We start from the raw sequence: 18,407 nt of genomic DNA on the forward strand, positions 1-18,407 counted from the left end.
ATATCTTCATTAAAAATGCATTTTTTTCAACGTGATTCCCAGGTCCATTCTGTCTGTACTTGTACTTAACAATTTATTTGCATAAATTGGGTATTAGTCTTGTTAGTGGTTATTCAGCTTGTCAGCACCCAGGGTAGGGTCACCCCATTCATGGAGTAAGTATAAGTCAAACTGTCTCCACATTGCCAGCATAATGTAAGTAGAGAAATACAATGTGAGTCATCATCACACAGGCATGAATCATGGGTCAAATAACCTTTCATTAAAGAAAGAAACGGTATAGAGTAAAACTGAGCTGAGATGAATATTCCATTTAACCCCATCACCTCTTACCCCATTACACTTTGTGGAAAGACTCAGTGAAGAGTCTGAAGAGCTCTGAACTCCCAATGTCGAAAGGCAATAGAATGCAATTAACACCCTGCATTGTTTAAATAGCTTACTTTGCAGGGGAAAAATGTCTAAAAAGGTTTAAATTCGGTATAAAATTCTAGCAACCACGATTTTAATCTCATACCAACTGCAAAATATTTCTCTCATTGTCTAAATAAAAAGAAGGCTATAATACATTCTGTCTGCTTGTTTCAGGGCTCAGTTATTAACCTTTAAGAATTTTTTCTAGGATAAAAGCCTCTTTCTCCAGCAAACACATCTTGAAACTAGGACTTAATCTAAAATCCTAACTCCTGTCATGGACCATGTCGGAACTTCAATCCCTATTATAAAAAATGCTGAACAATATTTCAAACACAGGAATTTCAGCACTTTTCTTTTTTTTTTAATTGGCAGCTAAAATAATAATAATTTTTAGAAGTCACAAAAATGAAACACTACCTTCTTTTCCAACACACAAACACACGTTAAAAAAAAAAAAGAAAGCACAGTACTCAATCTGATTACTCAACAGCACGTCATCGCAAACGCAAGCGAAAACTGGGTTGCTGTTTCCATAGCAATGACTTTACGTGGTTTAACTCTGCTGGGAATTTAACCAAATCCCCAGCAGCGGGAGAAAATCATCAGCAAAAATTTTGTAACATATGGCAAGTGCCAACAGATCAGTGAGGGGAAAAATAGTTTTATTTTCTCTTCCTTTCTACTCCAAGGAATACCTTTATGTCAAGCTGTTTGAAGAAGCATACAGATATTGTTGGTCACTCTGCACCTAACTCAAAATTTTAAAATACCTGGTTTCTTCCTTCTTAGATTAAAAGAGCTGTTGGTACTCAGCCAGGCTCTGCAGCACACTCGTGCCCAGAATGACATTAGACATGGACAAGAATTGTGTGCATCTTCCCATGACTATCAGGTCACTCGTCCTAAAGGAAAACTCAATCCGCGGCGTTATCTCTTGAGAACGAATGCAAATGGAATTTTATTCTCTATTTTGCTTTTGAAGCCATCCTCATCCCGGGGTGCTGTGTGTGTATGCGCACGTGAGTGTATGTGTATTTGTGCATGCATGAAACAAACATTTTAGTTCTACCAATGGCCCAATAATTAAAGCCAGAGTTTTTAGCAGGAAAATAATAGATATGGTCCTCTTCATTATTTTCTTTAGTTCCACCAGGCCTATATCTGGAAGGATCTTCTAAGTATCAAGTTAGAGGCCATCTAGTTCAAGGTACTTAAATTCCCTCTTCAGTGTATCTTCATAAGAGAAAAAATTGTAATCGACACACAACATGCAATTAATACCCAGTGAAAATGGTTGTCTCAGAATGAGTAAACACCTTCAATGACGAGGAACACATTACTTTCTAAGGAGCCTATTCAATTTTGAACAGTTCTCAATGTTAAAAAGAAGTTTCTTATGCTGAACCTAAAATTATCTCCTTTTTACTTGCACCACGGGCCTCAAAATTTGCATCAATTTCATACTTCCACAGAGGTACAAATTAAGCCCAATATCTTCATATCAAAACACTTCACAAAGCTGAGGCCAGCTTGAGTCTACTGCCTTCCATTCTGTACAGTCCAATATTGATCCCCCTGCCCCTACCTCATTCACCTCTAAAAGTAGGTTATTTTGGCAATGCCTTCATTTACTCCATTTTTTCTAACTGTAAAGTAGATAATTGGCCTAAATTAGGGGTATCAAACAAAAATGACATCAGAGGCCAGGCAGGTAACTCAACTTATGTTGAGTTGCCTTATGTAAAGCATCTTCACATAAGGTCACAGGGAGCAGTGACAACGGACACACGCGTCTGTAGTCTATGTAATCCTTGGCCTAAATTACTCTGATACCAAATATCAAATTAATAGGGTAACTATGAAAATCTGAGAACTTAAAGAAACTTTCCCTGATTAGGCTGGGGGAGAGGGGACAGCTGTCACCTACGTCATCAGGCCACCCAGACTGGCGATCATGGGACTTTAGCCAGTCAGCTTCCCCTCAATGGTGCACTGAAAGAATACAGATCAAACTCGTCATTCTCTCATTTTTAAGTATCTGCTATCAGGTAAACTTGTTTTACACTGGAATGAGTAAGGCACGGACCATCAGGAAAGACCCATCATGACTGAAAACTAATCATTTTTTAAAAGTTAGTCTGAATAAAAGACAAGGACCAACAATCATGGAGTATTAAGAAAGCTCACACTCTTCATTTCTATACTCCAATAAACTCTTTAATTTGCTAAGACTTAACATCCTTTTCTTCAAACACATAAGCTGTGCTCTCCTTCGGTTCTAAAGTCCTCGTGCTGCCCCACAAAGTGCACGTAGACTGTCTGTCCTCCTGCTCACCACGTAGGAAGGCCCCTCAGGAGCTGACCTGTGAGGACCCAGACCTCATCTGTGCTTAAAGCCCAGGGAAGGTGGTAGCTCTGCGTATGTTTGGAACCATGGTGGTGATGTCATCTACAAAATGTCGATCTAATCACCACAAGCTCCGGAGCACAGCACATGGGACCAATAAAAACCAAAACAAAACAAAACAAAAAACTCAAGTTTTACCTCAGATTGGTGAAAATGTATCATTCTTTTCTGAACACGTCTCATAGTTGCAAGCATGTGCTTGGTGACACTTACAGCGGGTAATAAATGGTCCTGAAGCTGGAGTTTTCTACATGCGATCTCCTCTCCTCTACAGAAGTAGCCCCTGGACTTAGCCCCACTTGACCATTTAATTATTGAATCATTCGTGACTTTAAACATTCTTTTTACAAGCGACGTTAGCATTCCACATCCACATACAAATATTCATCCTCGAAAAAGAGTAAATTGTTTCTTGGTTTACCTCTATCTGTCATCTCTGATCCAGCCGGCTTGTCTGGGGCACAAAGATGATCTAGGTTGCTACTCAATGAAGAAGCGTCATCACTGGATAAAGAGTTCAAAACTCCACTTTCTGATGTGGCGAAGCCGGTTTCCAGGGCCCTGCGACCATTTGCCTCCGAGGGTGCAGGTGAGCGGGCCTGCACAGCGCGTGTCACAGACCGTCCCACATCTTCAGCGGCAGACGAGATGTCAATCACGTCCATCCAGGGCAGTCTTTCTCTAGATATGGGGGAAGACAAACTGCTGGGTGTCTTTTTTATGTTTTCCATGGAAGAGAAAGAACGCGATGTTTCATTCAATTTGGGTGAAGACGAAGATGCCCGCTGGGCAGCCTGTTTTTCACAAATAAAAGCAAAAGAGAATAAAATAAATCATGATTAAGTCAGCATTCTCTACTTTTCATTTTCAAGGAAGGTATTCCAGCGTTTCAAAAAGTTGCCAATAATAAAGGAATCAAAAGAAAAAGAGATGGTATTTATACCAGTATTACAGACACTATGATCCCATTTTCCAAAACCAATCTGTATAACTTTGAATTCACTGCTCTAGGATCTGAAAAATCTCCATGTCATGAATTACCCTACTCTTCAATGCTCTCCAGGTAACTAAAAGACTCCTTTGAGGAATTCATTGGAACACTGAAGGACGCTTTGAGCAAAAAGTAGATTGCAATCTCTCACTGAATTCTTACCAATTGAGCAAAAAATCTTGAGAAAGGTGATTAAGAGAGGGAAAGCAAAAGCTGGAGCCAGACGGGAAGCAAAATAATATTAACTGAGTGGAAGACCAGTGATGTGGGTACAACACATACATTTACACCCTCAAATATTTGTCACAGTTCCTTAGCACATGACCAGTATAAGCTCATAACTGCAGGGTTAAGTGAAATAATGTTAACTCATTCACTCTTCAATAATTTTAAAATATCAATAAACTTTCACCAAAGAAGACGGGAATACATATGCAGTCTCCTCATTCATTAAAGGGAAACCAAAAACTATGAGAAGTGGGTTGATGGTGGGTGTAGGATCTTCTGAAAGCAGCTCCTGACATACAATCCAAGGGTGAATGCCAATCCTTGGCAAAATTTTCACCAGTCCATGGAGAAAACATCAATGCAACATCACCAATGTCCTCTCTGGGTAAGGACTTCATTTATTCTGAGATTTTATCCTTGTTACATTTTGATGTTAAAATATATGCCTTCATTTGGAAAATGGTAATGGTAGCTATTAGCTTTTGTCTTTTGGAGATTTTTTTTAATGTTCTCCATAGCAAAATAAAGATTTGGCAACTATATGTTGTTCCTCCATTTTTAATTTCATTGGTCAATAAAAATCCAAAAAATCTAAACACCAGTGCTCTAGGGGTCACCCTATATCTCCAATGGCAGAGAAGGCTTTTTCTGGTTTGGTTTCATTATGTCACCCTATGAGATACTCCTGTCAATTTCAAGCATTCAGATCTCCAAGGAAGCGGAGGAACTGGTAGGGAGGAGATTGTTAGAGGGAAGAAGCCAAAGAGCAAAGTAGGCTCCTTTCCCCAAAACCTCAGCATCACTGCAACTAACTCACGATAGTTGACTTTGTTCCAAATTAATATGTACCCAAGAATTTTGCAGGTTCTAAGCTCTGAGTTCTGATGGAAAAAGTCAGGAAGTGTCCGATGAGTGCCTAGCTGGCTGCATGCTAGAAATGGGTTGTCAAATAAGCAATAAATCCACTTTTTAGTAGCATGACACTAAAACATCTAGTTAAGATACTAACTCATCACACACATCTTCTTAAAAATAATATATTTGGCATGACATGAAAACTTTCCTTTCAGGAATGTGTCAAAAATCTTTCAAACCAGCTGCCTTCAATCACCCAGACCACTTAACTAGGAGATCCAGATCTGTAATTTACTAAATAAAACCCTAGCTACCCAGAGGAGGTAATGCACCCCCTACCAAACTGTCCAAATAAAGCCAAGACTTGTTTACTCGTTAGCAGGATCAAAGGAATAAATGTTAACAAAAATACCCATTCAGGCCCAGTCCTGACACAGTTCCCTATTGTGAGCTATTTTAGTAAAACTTGGCTTCAGCGGGATCAGCTTCCTTTTCTGAAAAGAGACCAAACACGAGCTTTTCCTGTTTCTCCTGCTGATACTACTGTAATTTGATTATAGCAAAATGGGCTATTTGTGCCAAAAAGCTGTTGCTGCAGCACTTTCCATAAGCCTTTTTAAACCTCAAAACTCTGCTTAAAAGAATGAGGAAAGACACATTCAATGAGCATCAGAAATTTCAGGGGAGTGTATTTCTGCTTGTGGTACTCCTCAAACACACAGCCAATGCTTCCAGCCCACTTTCTCTAGCACCACGTAGCACGTATAAAGTTGGTTTTCAAACGGAGAAAAGAAGAGCGAGGGGTGGAAAAAGGCATAAGGAAAAGAACCAGAGAGAAGGAAAAACAACATGAGAAAAGGATGGTGTGTACCAGGTCAGAGGGAGTTTTCGTTAGAAGAGAGATTGACACAAATTAAAGGTTACCTGGAGTGCAGTTACAGAGGATCGATAGGGGAATGTGCTTTATAAACCCTGTGGTTTAATAAAGCTAAATCCTGCTTTATTATTTCTACCATTCTCTAGCTATTCATAGCCATAAGGCAAACAGAGAACCTTTAGCTCAGTGCCTCTAGGAACCATCCAAATTACACACCCAGAAAACTCCCCACTGCAAATCACATGAAGGTAGAAAGGAGCAACAGTCTCTCCTCTCCAGCCCACTCCTGCATGGCTCACACAACCCCAACCTTCAAGGGTCAGTTCAAGGGCCACCTCCTCCAGGAAGCCTTCTCCAGTGGCCTCAGGGCGAGGTAGGTATCTTTTCCCCGTGCTCCTGGGCTTACTTCTATCACACCAGGTAGAGTATCATTTTATTTGTCAACTAATACTGTAATTGCTGATGGATTTGTTCCTCTTTTTCGGTGAGTTACTTGAGAGCAGGCTGCTTTTAATCATTTTTGCATCTCCATTTTTTTGCATTTGTGCCTGACCTTAGTAAATTAATAAATTAATAGCTAGTTGGTAATAAATTAATGCTACAAAGACTGGTCTAGAAAACCAGCTATGTGAAGGCAAACAGCCCAGAGCAGTTCAGTCTCTTACTCAGGAGCACCCTGAAGTTCTCTGTGAAGTTGCTATGGATGACTTATCCTAACCCTGGGACCCAGGGGTGACCATTACTGACTGCAATGCAACTACTCCTGCAAAGTATTCTCAGAATCTCAAATAAAATTATTTTATTTATCGGACATTAATAATTGTATGTGGTTTCATTTATTTCAGAACATTTGGGCTTCAAATTTTTATTTTTTTAATGAGAAAATGAAAGACATTTAAAAAATCTTAGTTTTAATGAGGAGAGTATGTACATGATTAAATAAAAGAATCAATATTGCTTTTCTCCATCTTCTGTATAAGAGATTTTTATTCATCGAAGAAGCTTAGCTCAAAAGCTGATTAGCTCTAAAATTCTTTTCTCTGAATTATTTTTAAAACACAAGTTTAACATGGGGAAAAAAAGAGTTGAAAATGGCCACCAAAAGTCTGTAATTAGAAAGGAGTGAGTCAGCATAGAAATCTTAAGCAACATTAGTCAAAGAATATGAAAAAATAAAAGACTAAACAAAATACAACCAAATGAGAAAAAAAGGAAAGTACACAGCTGTTCTTTCCTTCCATTGGCCATATTAATGAAAACAAACTAACCAATTGCTGTTAAGCCCTAGGAGGTATTGTGTTTATAATTCCACCATATGCTAGTAGAAACATTCTGAAAACCCGAAGACTTTGTATGGTATACTGCCCCCTCTGTCACTGGCCTTCTGCATGACCTTGGGCAATGAGCTGCAGACCATCCATTCCTCACTCCAGTCTTTAGTATCCAAGCGGCCTTGGAGAAACCGCTTTACTTCCAGGTCCTAGCTTACTGACTTCCTGCCTCTACCATTACCCAACCCCTCCCTACCCCAGTCCACCCACCAAACAATAGCTAGAGTACTTCTAAAGCAGAAAATGCATCACAGTATTGTCCTGCTGAAAATCCTCCAGTGACTGTCCATCATGAGTAGAATATCCATAGTCATCATTATAGCCAAGACAACCCACATGGACCCCTACCTACCTCTCCAGCAGCATCTCCTTCAACCTCCCCTTCCCTCTCCTTTCCAACCACATGGTCTTCTTTCTGTTCCTTGAGCACATCTCTGGTTCCTTCTGCCTGAAAAGCTCACTCTGTGGATTTGGGGCTGGCTGACTCCTTCCCATCACTTCATTCTCAAGGCAAATATCACCTCCTTAGCAGGCTCTTCCCTGACAGTCGTAAGCAAAGCAATATCCTCCCCAACCTCAACCCCAGCCACTCCCTAGAACACTGCCCCAGTTAACGCTTCTTCATAGCATTTATCAGTACTTAGACTGTTTGAATTACAAATTATTGTGACTTTTCTTCAACTTAGAACTTAAGATGCTCCAAGGAAGAGACTGTCCAGCTCAGTTCAGCATCCCCTTCTTTGAAAAATACCTGGCACGTGGTTGATACAGAAAAAAAAATTTGTCAGTGGTTTGTCTGTCTTAGATTATCAGAAAGAGCAAATGAGAGAACATAAAAGATATTCGTAATAAAAGGTAAACTTAAGCTTGCAAAGGTTACTTAAGACAGTTCTATTTACTTCTCTGGCACTTGACTTCATTTGTAAAAGACGGGACTTCTATGAGTCGAATGAAGTCATCCTTCTGAAAGCCAAGTGAAATCACTAGACAAGTGTCAAGTAACTTTCTAATTCACATGGGGGAATATTTGTATAGCTGCAGATCTGTGGAGGAAGTGGAGGAAGTGACAATCATCACCCACGCGCCCATTTATCAATCCATTAAATAAATATTTAATTAGGTTCAAATATGTGTTAGACAAGGTCATAGACGTTGCGGGTAAAGAAAAAGATATTGGACACTGCCTCTAGCCTTAAGAATTTAATCATTAGATAAATAAACCAGATACACAAAATCTATAATTCAAGGCAGAGACTAACACCATGAAAAAAGTATCCCAGAAAATGCACTATAGAAATATAAAGAGTTTAGAAGAAGGAAAGATCCTCCTGTCTCAGAGGACCAGGGAAGGTTTAATGAAAGAAGTCACATTTAAACCAGTCTTGAAAGATATTTAGAAGGTGGAATTGGGGTGAGAGTGAATGGTTCCTGCAAGTGGAGAAACTTTGTAAATATAGGTACAGGAGCAGAAACGTCTGGAAAGCTTTGGGGAAATAGGGGGCAGTTTACTGGGCTGATGAAAAAGGAGGAATCAGCAACAAGACTGTCATGGCAGTTAGAAGTAAGCCCAAGGGCCTGAAATACCAAGCCAATGAATTGAGGATTAATTTGATAAGCAATGAGGATTCACTGAAAGGTCTTTTGTTGTTGAATCAATTTATCAGAGCTGCACATTAGGAAGACTAATTCGGAAGTGGTTTTATTAAGAGGAAAGAGAGATTAGAGACAAAAAAATAAAAAAAGAGGCTGCTATTTCAAAATAGCCTGGGCAAGAGCTAGTGCAAACCCCAACTGGGGCAGGGGCAAACAACATGGAGGCCCAGGAGAGGTTGCCGGACAGCCCCTCTGCCTGTGACTGACGGCCAGAAGATGAACTGTTAAAGCAAGAGGCGAAATGTAAAATCTAATTTTAGAAAAATCTTAAAATCAGTTAAGTACTCAACCATAGAGCTTAAGAAAATGTTTTGCATCTTGAGGACAGAGGGTGAATTTTTCTTTCTACCTTTTCTTTGTAAGTATATGTACTCACTAACAACTTTTCATCCAACTATCTCACCTGAAAGCACTTCTATTATTTTATCATAGTGCACGTATCGAAAGAACATGTCTTTTAGTAAACAACTGTGCAAGAGCCATCCTACTAAGATTAAATTTGAATTTCTAAAATTGATTTTACCCCTTTTTGTGTTTAATCTTTGACCTCTGGCCAATGGGCCAGAGTACACAGGGTTTTTTTCCCATCCTTTGGATATAAAGGAATTGTACTTCTGAAAAAGCATCAAAATATAAGGACTAGGGCTTCCCTGGTGGCGCAGTGGTTGAGAGTCCGCCTGCCGATGCAGGCGACACGGGTTTGTGCCCCGGTCCGGGAAGATCCCACATGCCGCGGAGTGGCTGGGCCCGTGAGCCATGGCCGCTGAGCCTGCGTGTCCGGAGCCTGTGCTCCGCAATGGGAGAGGCCACAACAGTGAGAGGCCTGCGTACCGCAAAAAAAAATAAAAAATAAAAAAAATAGAAATAAAAAAATATATATATATATAAGGACTCTCATGTTAAAATAATCTGCATGAGCTGCTTAAAACTGGGATATTTATCTTCTCTCATATCTGATCCATCTGTAGGTCTACCTTCCAACTACATTCAAAATCCAACCATTCCATTTCTCAACTATGACCTCATCCCAGTCATCACATTCACTACACTAGATTACTGCACACTCCCCCTTAGACTTCTTTGCTTCTATACTTTCCCCCTATGCCACGGGGTCTCTCCCCACAGCAGCATGAGTGGCCCTTTTAAAATGGAGATCCAGTCACATCACTCTTCTGATCAAAACTTCCAAAGGCTAAGGAACTCAAAACATCAAAGTCCTTAATGGTCCACAGGCCCCATACATATGGACACAATTATCCTCCAACCTCATCTCCTGCAACTCTCACCTTGGTTCACCCTGTTCCAGCCATACTGTCCTCTTTGCATTGTCATCTATGCACCAGGGAGATCTGGACTCTAACTGCTCCCTTTGCTTGGAAAACACCTTCCCTGAATATCCACCTGGCTGACTCTTACACCACCTTTCAAGAGTTTTGCTCAGATTTCAACTCTCACTCAGGCCTATCCTGGTTCCCCTATTCATTGTCACAAACTGTCCTGACCCCTTCAGCTCCACTTCTTCTACTGACCTAGCAGACAATTTACTTATGTTGATTGTTTATTTTCAGTCTCCCTCAACCAGAAGTTTGGCTACATGAAGAAATGAATCTTTGTTCATTTACTGTTGCGTCCCAAGTACTATTTAGAATAGTAGCTCTCAATAAATATTTGTTAAATGAATGAATAAGCATATAAGCACAGCTCAAGTTATCAGACACTTTTTAAAAATTAAACTTAGGGGGAAAATATCTGTAACAAATTTTTAATGATCTTTGATCTCTTAAATCACTTTATAACATATAAAATTAATGAGCTGGAAATGTAATTGAAGTCAGTTCCTTTTTTGCTCTTTTGTGAGTTTCAAGGAATCACAGGTAGTGATTTCCACAAAGGATCTTCCAAAGTGAAACCTACAGAGTTCCATCTGTTTTGAGCCTGTGGAAAAACTCTCCATTTTTAATTTCTCTGTAAATAAATGGATGTTCTTTTCACTATCCATCCTGTGGAGCTTTCTCAAGAAGGAAAGACATAAAGAGAAATCTGTTGTTCACTCAAAGGAGACCCTGTAATGTTCTTTATTCTCTGCAGAATGTGGTCCCACCCATTAGAAACAGGTCCAAATTGGTCTGGTGCTGAAGTCTTACTGTTTATCTTTAGAGCAATCAAAATGACTGCACACAGAATTAAACTTTTAGTTCGAGATTTTATAATTTTCCAGAATAGTATGATCTTATACTTTTGAATTCATCACTCCAAAATGAAAGTTCATTACCCAAAAATTTTTTTAAAAGCAAGAACTTGGGAAAGGTTTGGGTGTTTTTGGTTTTTGTTTTGTTTTGTTTTGTTTTCTTGCCTAGGCTTGTATAGCTCAGTCATGGCTAGCCTATGCCAGATTGAGCCAAAACAATAAGCTGCTTCATGCTCTGGATAAAAGTCAGCACGATTTTTAAAATTTCATCTGTTTAGATAAAAAAGCTTAAATGTTGTTTTAACCAAGTGTCTGGCATGTCTGTTTTTCAGAAACAAGAGAAAACAAAATCTGCCTGGGAAATACATGAGCGGGAACAACATACTCTGTTTCTAAGGAAAATAAAATCTAACTGTTCAACATTTATCTATTTCTAATACATTTCTTCAGAAAGAATAATGTTAGCCTTAGTGGTCTTCAAAAAAATGCTTAACTTCTTAGAACTTTAAGGAATAACATTTGATTGACGTTTAGAATGACATTCTAAAGAATGCTCCCAATTCAATGACCTAACCTACTGGTCTCACATCCATCCCTTCATTTATTTGTTTGGAAACAAGCATTCTCTGGGCTCCTACTCTAACATTATGTAAGACTATCATTGTATAATGCAACTGAGCCATGATCCTTCATCTAAGAAGACAACTTTGTTGCTTTTACTTTCATCCAGTAGAGTTCTAGATGGCCTGACAATGTTCTTTGTAATCTGTGATATAGTTTGCCATTATAAAACTGAAAATCACAGTATTTTAGAACAAAACTAAATCATATAAGAGACAGACAAAAATGGAGAGACACAGAGAAACAGAGATGAAGGCAAAAAGAAACTAAACAGAAACACAGGGTTCTCTATTAAGCCAGCAAGGCACATCTATTTCATTTTTTCCAAATGCAGAAACTGATTTTAAAAGAAGAGGTAGACTACTTCAAGGGAAAACTATATTAAGAGAGGCTATACTGTAAATCTAGTGCACAAATTGGTCGACATTTTACCAAAGTTTAATTTTATTTATGTCTTGCTTAACTTTGGCTAATCCTATTTAATAGATTTTTAATAAATATTCATTCAATAACTATTTATTTCTGGTCTCAGCTGCTTGCCAAATAAATTAGAAAAGTGACCACAATTCCCCACTGGCAGCAGATAAAAACAGTAGAAGTCATTATTTAAATGATATTAACACCTTAAACCCAGGAACTGGCAAATAAAGATTGAAAACCTTATCACACAAAACAGAAAATTCTGGCAGAAGAGGTCTGGTAAGTGAAGGAGTTTCAGTAACCTATTAGAACTTATAGTTATTCGGGTCCATGGATGAACGAGTGTCATAGTAGAATGGAAGGAGCATATGCTATAAAGCTAGACAGACCGGGGTTCCCATCTCAGGTGCTCCATTTACTGGGGGTATGACTAGGCCATTCTACCTCTCTGAACCTCTGTTTCCTAATCCATGAAATGAGATAGTAATATCTATGTCCTCATGAGCTGGGAATAGGAAACAATATGTAAGCCAGAAACAAAGACACCAACCACAACGGACGTGATGGATAAACCTGACACATAGAAATCAAGAGCATCTGTCAACAAAAAGAAACAGAGTTTAAAAAATATAAAAGCCATAGACTGGGAAAGAAGATCTGCCTCATTTTTAACTGACAAAGGACTAATGTCCAGATTAATAAAGAAATCCTATAAATCCAAAATAATGGTAGTAAGACAGCTAAAAATGTACAAAAGACTTGAGACACTTAGCAGAACAGAAAATCCAAATATCAAAAAAAAACATGAAAAGATGCTTGACCTCATTAGTAATCAGGGAAATGCAGATTAAATAATACTGCATTTCAGGGTTATCTGAGGGAAGTAAATGATTATATATTTAAAGTACCTATATAAGTGCTGGTATATGGTAGGTATAAAAGCCATAAATCAACCTCGCCAAAGATCTCTGCTTGACTCCTTCTACATGCCGTCGCTATAATGTCCATGAACATCCAAATATAAAGCAACTCTCCATAGTCTTAACGTCCATTAATAACCTGAACTTACACTGGATGCTTCCAAAGCTTAGACTCAAGCTTGGACTTCTCTCTAGTAAATAGACTGAATCATTCCATACCCAGATTTAATGCACCAACCCCACTCCTGGCTTCCTGCTCTCTTTCTGATTCTAATTTTCTCTTCATGTTATTGCCTTCATCCCCTTTACATTCATTTTACATCGTTAGAGTGCATGCACCTAGGCAAGGTATTTTCAATTCTTTCTGAGAACAAGTAGGATATAAATAAACGTTATAAAACAAATCTTCGCAAGCACTGGCCCATTACCTAGAAGTCCTTTGCATTACCATGAACCCTCTGAGCATAATACATCCGTGGGTCACACATAAATGCACCGAATTTGTCATATAAATGGGTTGCTATGGAGAAGGCTCAAAATCAGCGCCCTGAGAACTGCACTTGCTCTTTGGCGAGTACCTTAACTTAGCGTCCTCTAAAAATGTATTAGTCAAGGTAGTTTCTACCCAACTGGAAGGAACGACATCCACACACTTGATCGATGACCAACAGACCAATTACGACGGTACGTACCAAAGGAGAGAGAGTCTCCGCAGAGTAATGAGGGGGTCGTGTCTCGACAGCTATCTCGGGATCTTCCTGTTCACTCTCACTGTAGCATTCTATAACAAAAAGGAAAGCGCTGAATGTTTCAGCACGGTCATCACTTATTCCATAATGCATGAGCAGAGGTTCTTCTCCATCTGGCTATTGCATTTCCAACCCAATTCAGAAAGCACTTATCTAGTGAGCTACCTGATACATAAGACTTTCCCTCTGTGAGGGTTTCTGCCCTCAAAGAGTGTCCAATAAGCAGAAAGACGACTAACCATAGCTCAGGGAAAATGAAACTAATTCCTCAAAAGAGGTGTGAGTCATACACTAAGGGAGCATAAGATCAGTAGTGATTAATTTTGAGCATAGGAATCTTAATGAGCTGAAAATGGCAGGATAAGTAAACCATCAATGGTGCACACAGAGTAATGGGAGTACCAGGCTGAGGACACAGACTGAGCCAAGTATTCGGAGTCCCCTACGGGACAGGGTGGAAAACAAAGCCGAAAGGTTGCTTGAGGCCATATCATAGAAGGCCTTACATACCAGGAAAAGGAGAAGGGTTTTGTGTAGTTACTTTTTGCTCACAATCTATAAATATACTTCAAATATATAATGGGTGTTTATTTTATGGAAAAGAAGACCAAGGAGATGATCAGGACACTGGTTTCACAGTATTGCATTACGCTTCTTTATTGTTTTAAATCAAGTTGCCACTTTTTCATTTCTAAATTTAAGATTTTATGATTTTGTTCTCCAAAGATATAACTCCCTACTTACAATTTCCAAGTTTTATGTAGTCTGAGCATTTCAGAAATAGTGTCAGCTCTGTGACCCTGGCACCTAAATCCTCTTTCTTCTCAATATTAAGGAGTAACTTCATCATTAAGAAGAATTAGACTCTTGTAGCTTTTGAACCCTGAAAGCTAAAGACTGAGCTAAAAATACAGCCTCTGTCCCAATCTGACATTCAGGCTCCTGGTACAAACTTAGGGTAATTAGTCTCAGCACACACCTGGTGGAAATACTAAAATATCAGAGAGGAAACAGTGGGCTGAAAGTTATCTGTCTCGAACATGACGAGATCATGTCTATGAGTAAGAATTCAGTAAGTGGGGCAATAAAACATTTGCATTGGCAATTGGTTGAGATCCCAGTGAAGCCTACAGCTGCTAATGTGTGGGTGAAGTGTGAAAAGCGTTCTTAGCCAGCATGGGAAGCTCTATTCCATGTTGGTGAGCCTGTGTGTCTATGTCTGTCTATACATATTTTCAGATAATTTTAAATAACAAAGTATGGTTCATTAGAACAAGACTACATAGAACATGACATTGTATTTTCACCCTATTCTACTATTCTTGCTAAATTTTCAGAAATTGAAAATAGAACATACCTTCATCCTTTGTAGTGGATTCAAGATGGATTATAGCTGATCCAAATTTGTTTAACCACCTAAAATTCAAGTAGAAAATAAATGTTTGACCAGAGACACTGGTTCCCAACATATTCACCTTTACGCTAGACCCTAAAGGAAGGTCTTGTACCAGACTTTATAACAAAATTAAGTCATAGTGCTATGGTCAGTCTAAACATTTCTAGAAACAGCCTAAGTTTGTGGTATGGAAACCTAAGACCTCTGGTTTCACAATACTGTCCGTACTTAGGGCATTCTTTGTCAGGTAAGAAATGAGGTGGCCCATTATACAGCCAGTTAAAGTGGGCAACTACATTAGATATTCTAAATATACGAATAAATATACATTTTGTAATTGTGTATTTGAAATTCTCGTCAACCATCAAAATGAATTTCTTAACTTGACCTTTAAAGTTCTATCTCTTTAATTCTTAAAATGTAAGCTTATTTCACACACACACACAAAATGAAGATGATCTATTTTTAAACCACAATCTTTATATCAATCAGTAAAAAGATCTGGCCAGAGCTTCACAGTTATTCCTAAGCTGGGGAAAATTTCAATTTCTTGAAAAATTTTATGTAAGGTAAAAATTGACAATGTCTCATCTTCCACTGATTTACCATTTATTGGCAATGAATTTCAACTACCCATCAATAATGAAAAAAGAATTAGACAAACCTTAAGGAACACAAACTTGGCTTATGACTTCAGGCCACTGTAGTTCCTTTTCAAGGGTTCAATTAGAAACTTATTTAAATACACAAAAGACACAAAACGTATCTATTTCATATGTTCCTAGCTATATAACCTTCTATTTAAAGGGAAAATATCATTTTGGGGTAGAGATAATCTAAGTGATTTATTTCCCACTTCTTTCTAGTTTTCTTTATTTTTAAAAAATATCCCATAATGTGTATTCATCTTGTTTTGAAACATAAGTAGCCTAAGTCAATCAATATCAACAAAATGATAATAATGCTATGCATTTATTGATTCACCTATATGGTTTATTTTTTCTAGTCCTGTAATTCCTGGTAAATTACCCAGCTACACCCCTACCATAGCACAAATATTGCACATTCCCAAGTCTGCAATTGTCAACAAATTAGGAACCCTTACCCAACCCTCATTTTGCCATGGTCTTGCTGTATTGATTATTTTTTAACAGGAAATATGTAATAAATTTTATTTTTAAAAATAAATAAAATAGAACTGCCTACAAGACGGAAGATGAGCTCCAGCCTCATTTAGAAAGTCCCCTTTTGCACCATGATAAACATGAGTCCTCATGGCCACTTAAAACTGGACCAATACCTGGGCCCAGATCATGCCATAGGAACTGAAAAATGCTCATCAAGACTCAGTAGAAAAATAAACAAAACTAAGAAACAGAAAATGACCAAAAAAGTACAAATGGCTCAGGCTCAGTAGTATTTTGGGAAATGCACAGGAAAATATTTTCCACCACTAGATTGGCAAAAATTTTAAATATTGCTGATTTCTATTAGATTTTAGGAAAAACATTCTCATCCTTTGTTGAGTCGACCATGAAAAACTGGAACAGCCAATATTAAGCAGGTAATTTGATGATACTATTCAAAACATAAATTTTCATCCCCTTCGCCCAATAATCCTAGTTATAAATATCTATCCTACAAAACACACCTTCATGTACATAAATAAATGTGGAAGAATATTAATTCAATAAGGCTTGCAAAGGCAAAAAGAAAAAACTGATACAATATAATTGTCCATTAACAGGAAAACAGATAAAGTATGGTACCAATTCCAAAAGTACCATGTTATTAAGAAGCTAATAAAAAGACTGAGATGGGGTGGGGGGCCTTGTAATGGCCTGGAAAAATCCTAACATACTATTAAGTGAAAAAAGCAAGTACAAAACAAAGTGTTTATCCTGATTCAATGTGCTTCTAAAACTATATATTTGCATATGTATTATACAAGACTTGGTATGCAAAGAAAAGCCTCAGAAAGGACATAGTCATATTGTGAAAAGTGGCTTTATCTTAGGGAAAGAAGTAGAACGGGAAGGTAAAGTTGGGGGAATGGGAAGGTTTTCACTTTACATACTTCTGTATTACATGGTTCTTTACAAGAATATGTTTTATGCATTACTCAACTAAAAGAAACACTTAAAAGTACATTTCTAAAAACTGATCAGGTAAAGCACAATGAATTTAATGGCTCACTAATTCCTAGTTTATTCCTGATTTCATAATTGTATAAGCTGACCCTGCCCGCAAAACAATCATCTCAAAGTGAAATAGACAAACTTCTTTTTTTTAACATAACAAGACAAAAAAATAGATGAATTGAGAATGCCTGAAATAAGAAAAGACGTTTCTAAGTTCCTTTCCAGATATAGCAGAAGAGTATTGAACAGTAAAGCAGATTCCTCTCAGCCCTTACCCAAAACTCATATACCTTTAATTGCCACCATCAGTTACCTGCTGGGAAAAACTAGCGATTGTTCAGAATCTTGTTTGTTTTCTTTCTAGAACCCACGGGGTTGGAGTACCTCCTTTGCTAAGCACTTTTTTAAAAAAACATCCAGGCAGTAGCAAACTTTCTATTTGTGTCTAAATAGATGGATGCACAAAAAGACATATTTACATAAAAGAAGATGACAGATGTTTCCTGGGAGTTTGTTGTATGTTAACTGGATGAGAATGTGTGTGTTGAAGAAGCACAAGTGTTAAGAAACTGATGTAGAAATGACATTTTTCCCACAAACACCGTCTGAGAAAGGCAGCTACCACCAGTCTTTGTTTAGAAACCAACCCTTTCATTACCTTTAATTACTCACCCCTATACTTGTAAGTTGAGGGTCCCTGCAGAACACACAGTGCTTCTATTAAACTTAACTACCTTTTCCTTCATCATCACTGAGAGAAACGTCACCACCCAAAAAGGCAGTTTCCCAAGGAGGCGAAATTCTGAAACAGGATCCATCTCTCCAAATTCTACTCCCTCCTTCCCTAGCACCTCTGCATCTCACTAAGAAATACCCAGATGCACTCCGTCCTAGCTTAAACAGACCTCATCAGTAAGAAAGGAAGCTCTTCAGGGGCTACTGCAGAATAAAGCTTTAGGGCTTCCCTGGTGGCGCAGTGGTTCAGAATCTGCCTGCTAATGCAGGGGACAAGGGTTCGAGCCCTGGTCTGGGAGAATCCCACATGCCGCAGAGCAACTAGGCCCGTGAGCCACAACTACTGAGCCTGCACGACTGGAGCCTGTGTTCCGCAACAAGAGGCCGTGATAGTGAGAGGCCCACGCACAGCGATGAAGAGCGGCCCCCGCTTGCCGCAACTAGAGAAAGCCCACACACAGAAACGAAGACCCAACAC

General features: G+C 38.5%; 1 protein-coding gene across 13 annotated transcripts in view; it reads right to left on the minus strand.

Moving 5' to 3' along the window:
* Positions 1 to 18,407, minus strand: part of IPCEF1 (interaction protein for cytohesin exchange factors 1) — a 195,891-nt gene that overhangs the window by 25,213 nt on the left and 152,271 nt on the right. For all 13 annotated transcript variants that reach the window (XR_016395259.1, XM_022559836.3, XM_030760277.2 and 10 more), the window contains 3 exons: positions 15,015 to 15,073; positions 13,601 to 13,689; positions 3,246 to 3,618 (listed from right to left, as the gene is read on the minus strand). Coding sequence is in view for 12 of the 13 variants with exons in the window: in XM_022559836.3 (XP_022415544.2) it covers positions 3,246 to 3,618; positions 13,601 to 13,689; positions 15,015 to 15,073 (521 nt within the window). In the remaining variant the exon portion in view is untranslated. The remainder of the gene's footprint in view (positions 1 to 3,245; positions 3,619 to 13,600; positions 13,690 to 15,014; positions 15,074 to 18,407) is intronic.

Source organism: Delphinapterus leucas, chromosome 12 (genome assembly GCF_059928025.1).
Source record: "Delphinapterus leucas isolate spDelLeu-1000000601 "Yukka" chromosome 12, BTC_Dleu_Yukka2, whole genome shotgun sequence".
NCBI classification, from domain to species: Eukaryota; Metazoa; Chordata; class Mammalia; order Artiodactyla; family Monodontidae; genus Delphinapterus; species Delphinapterus leucas.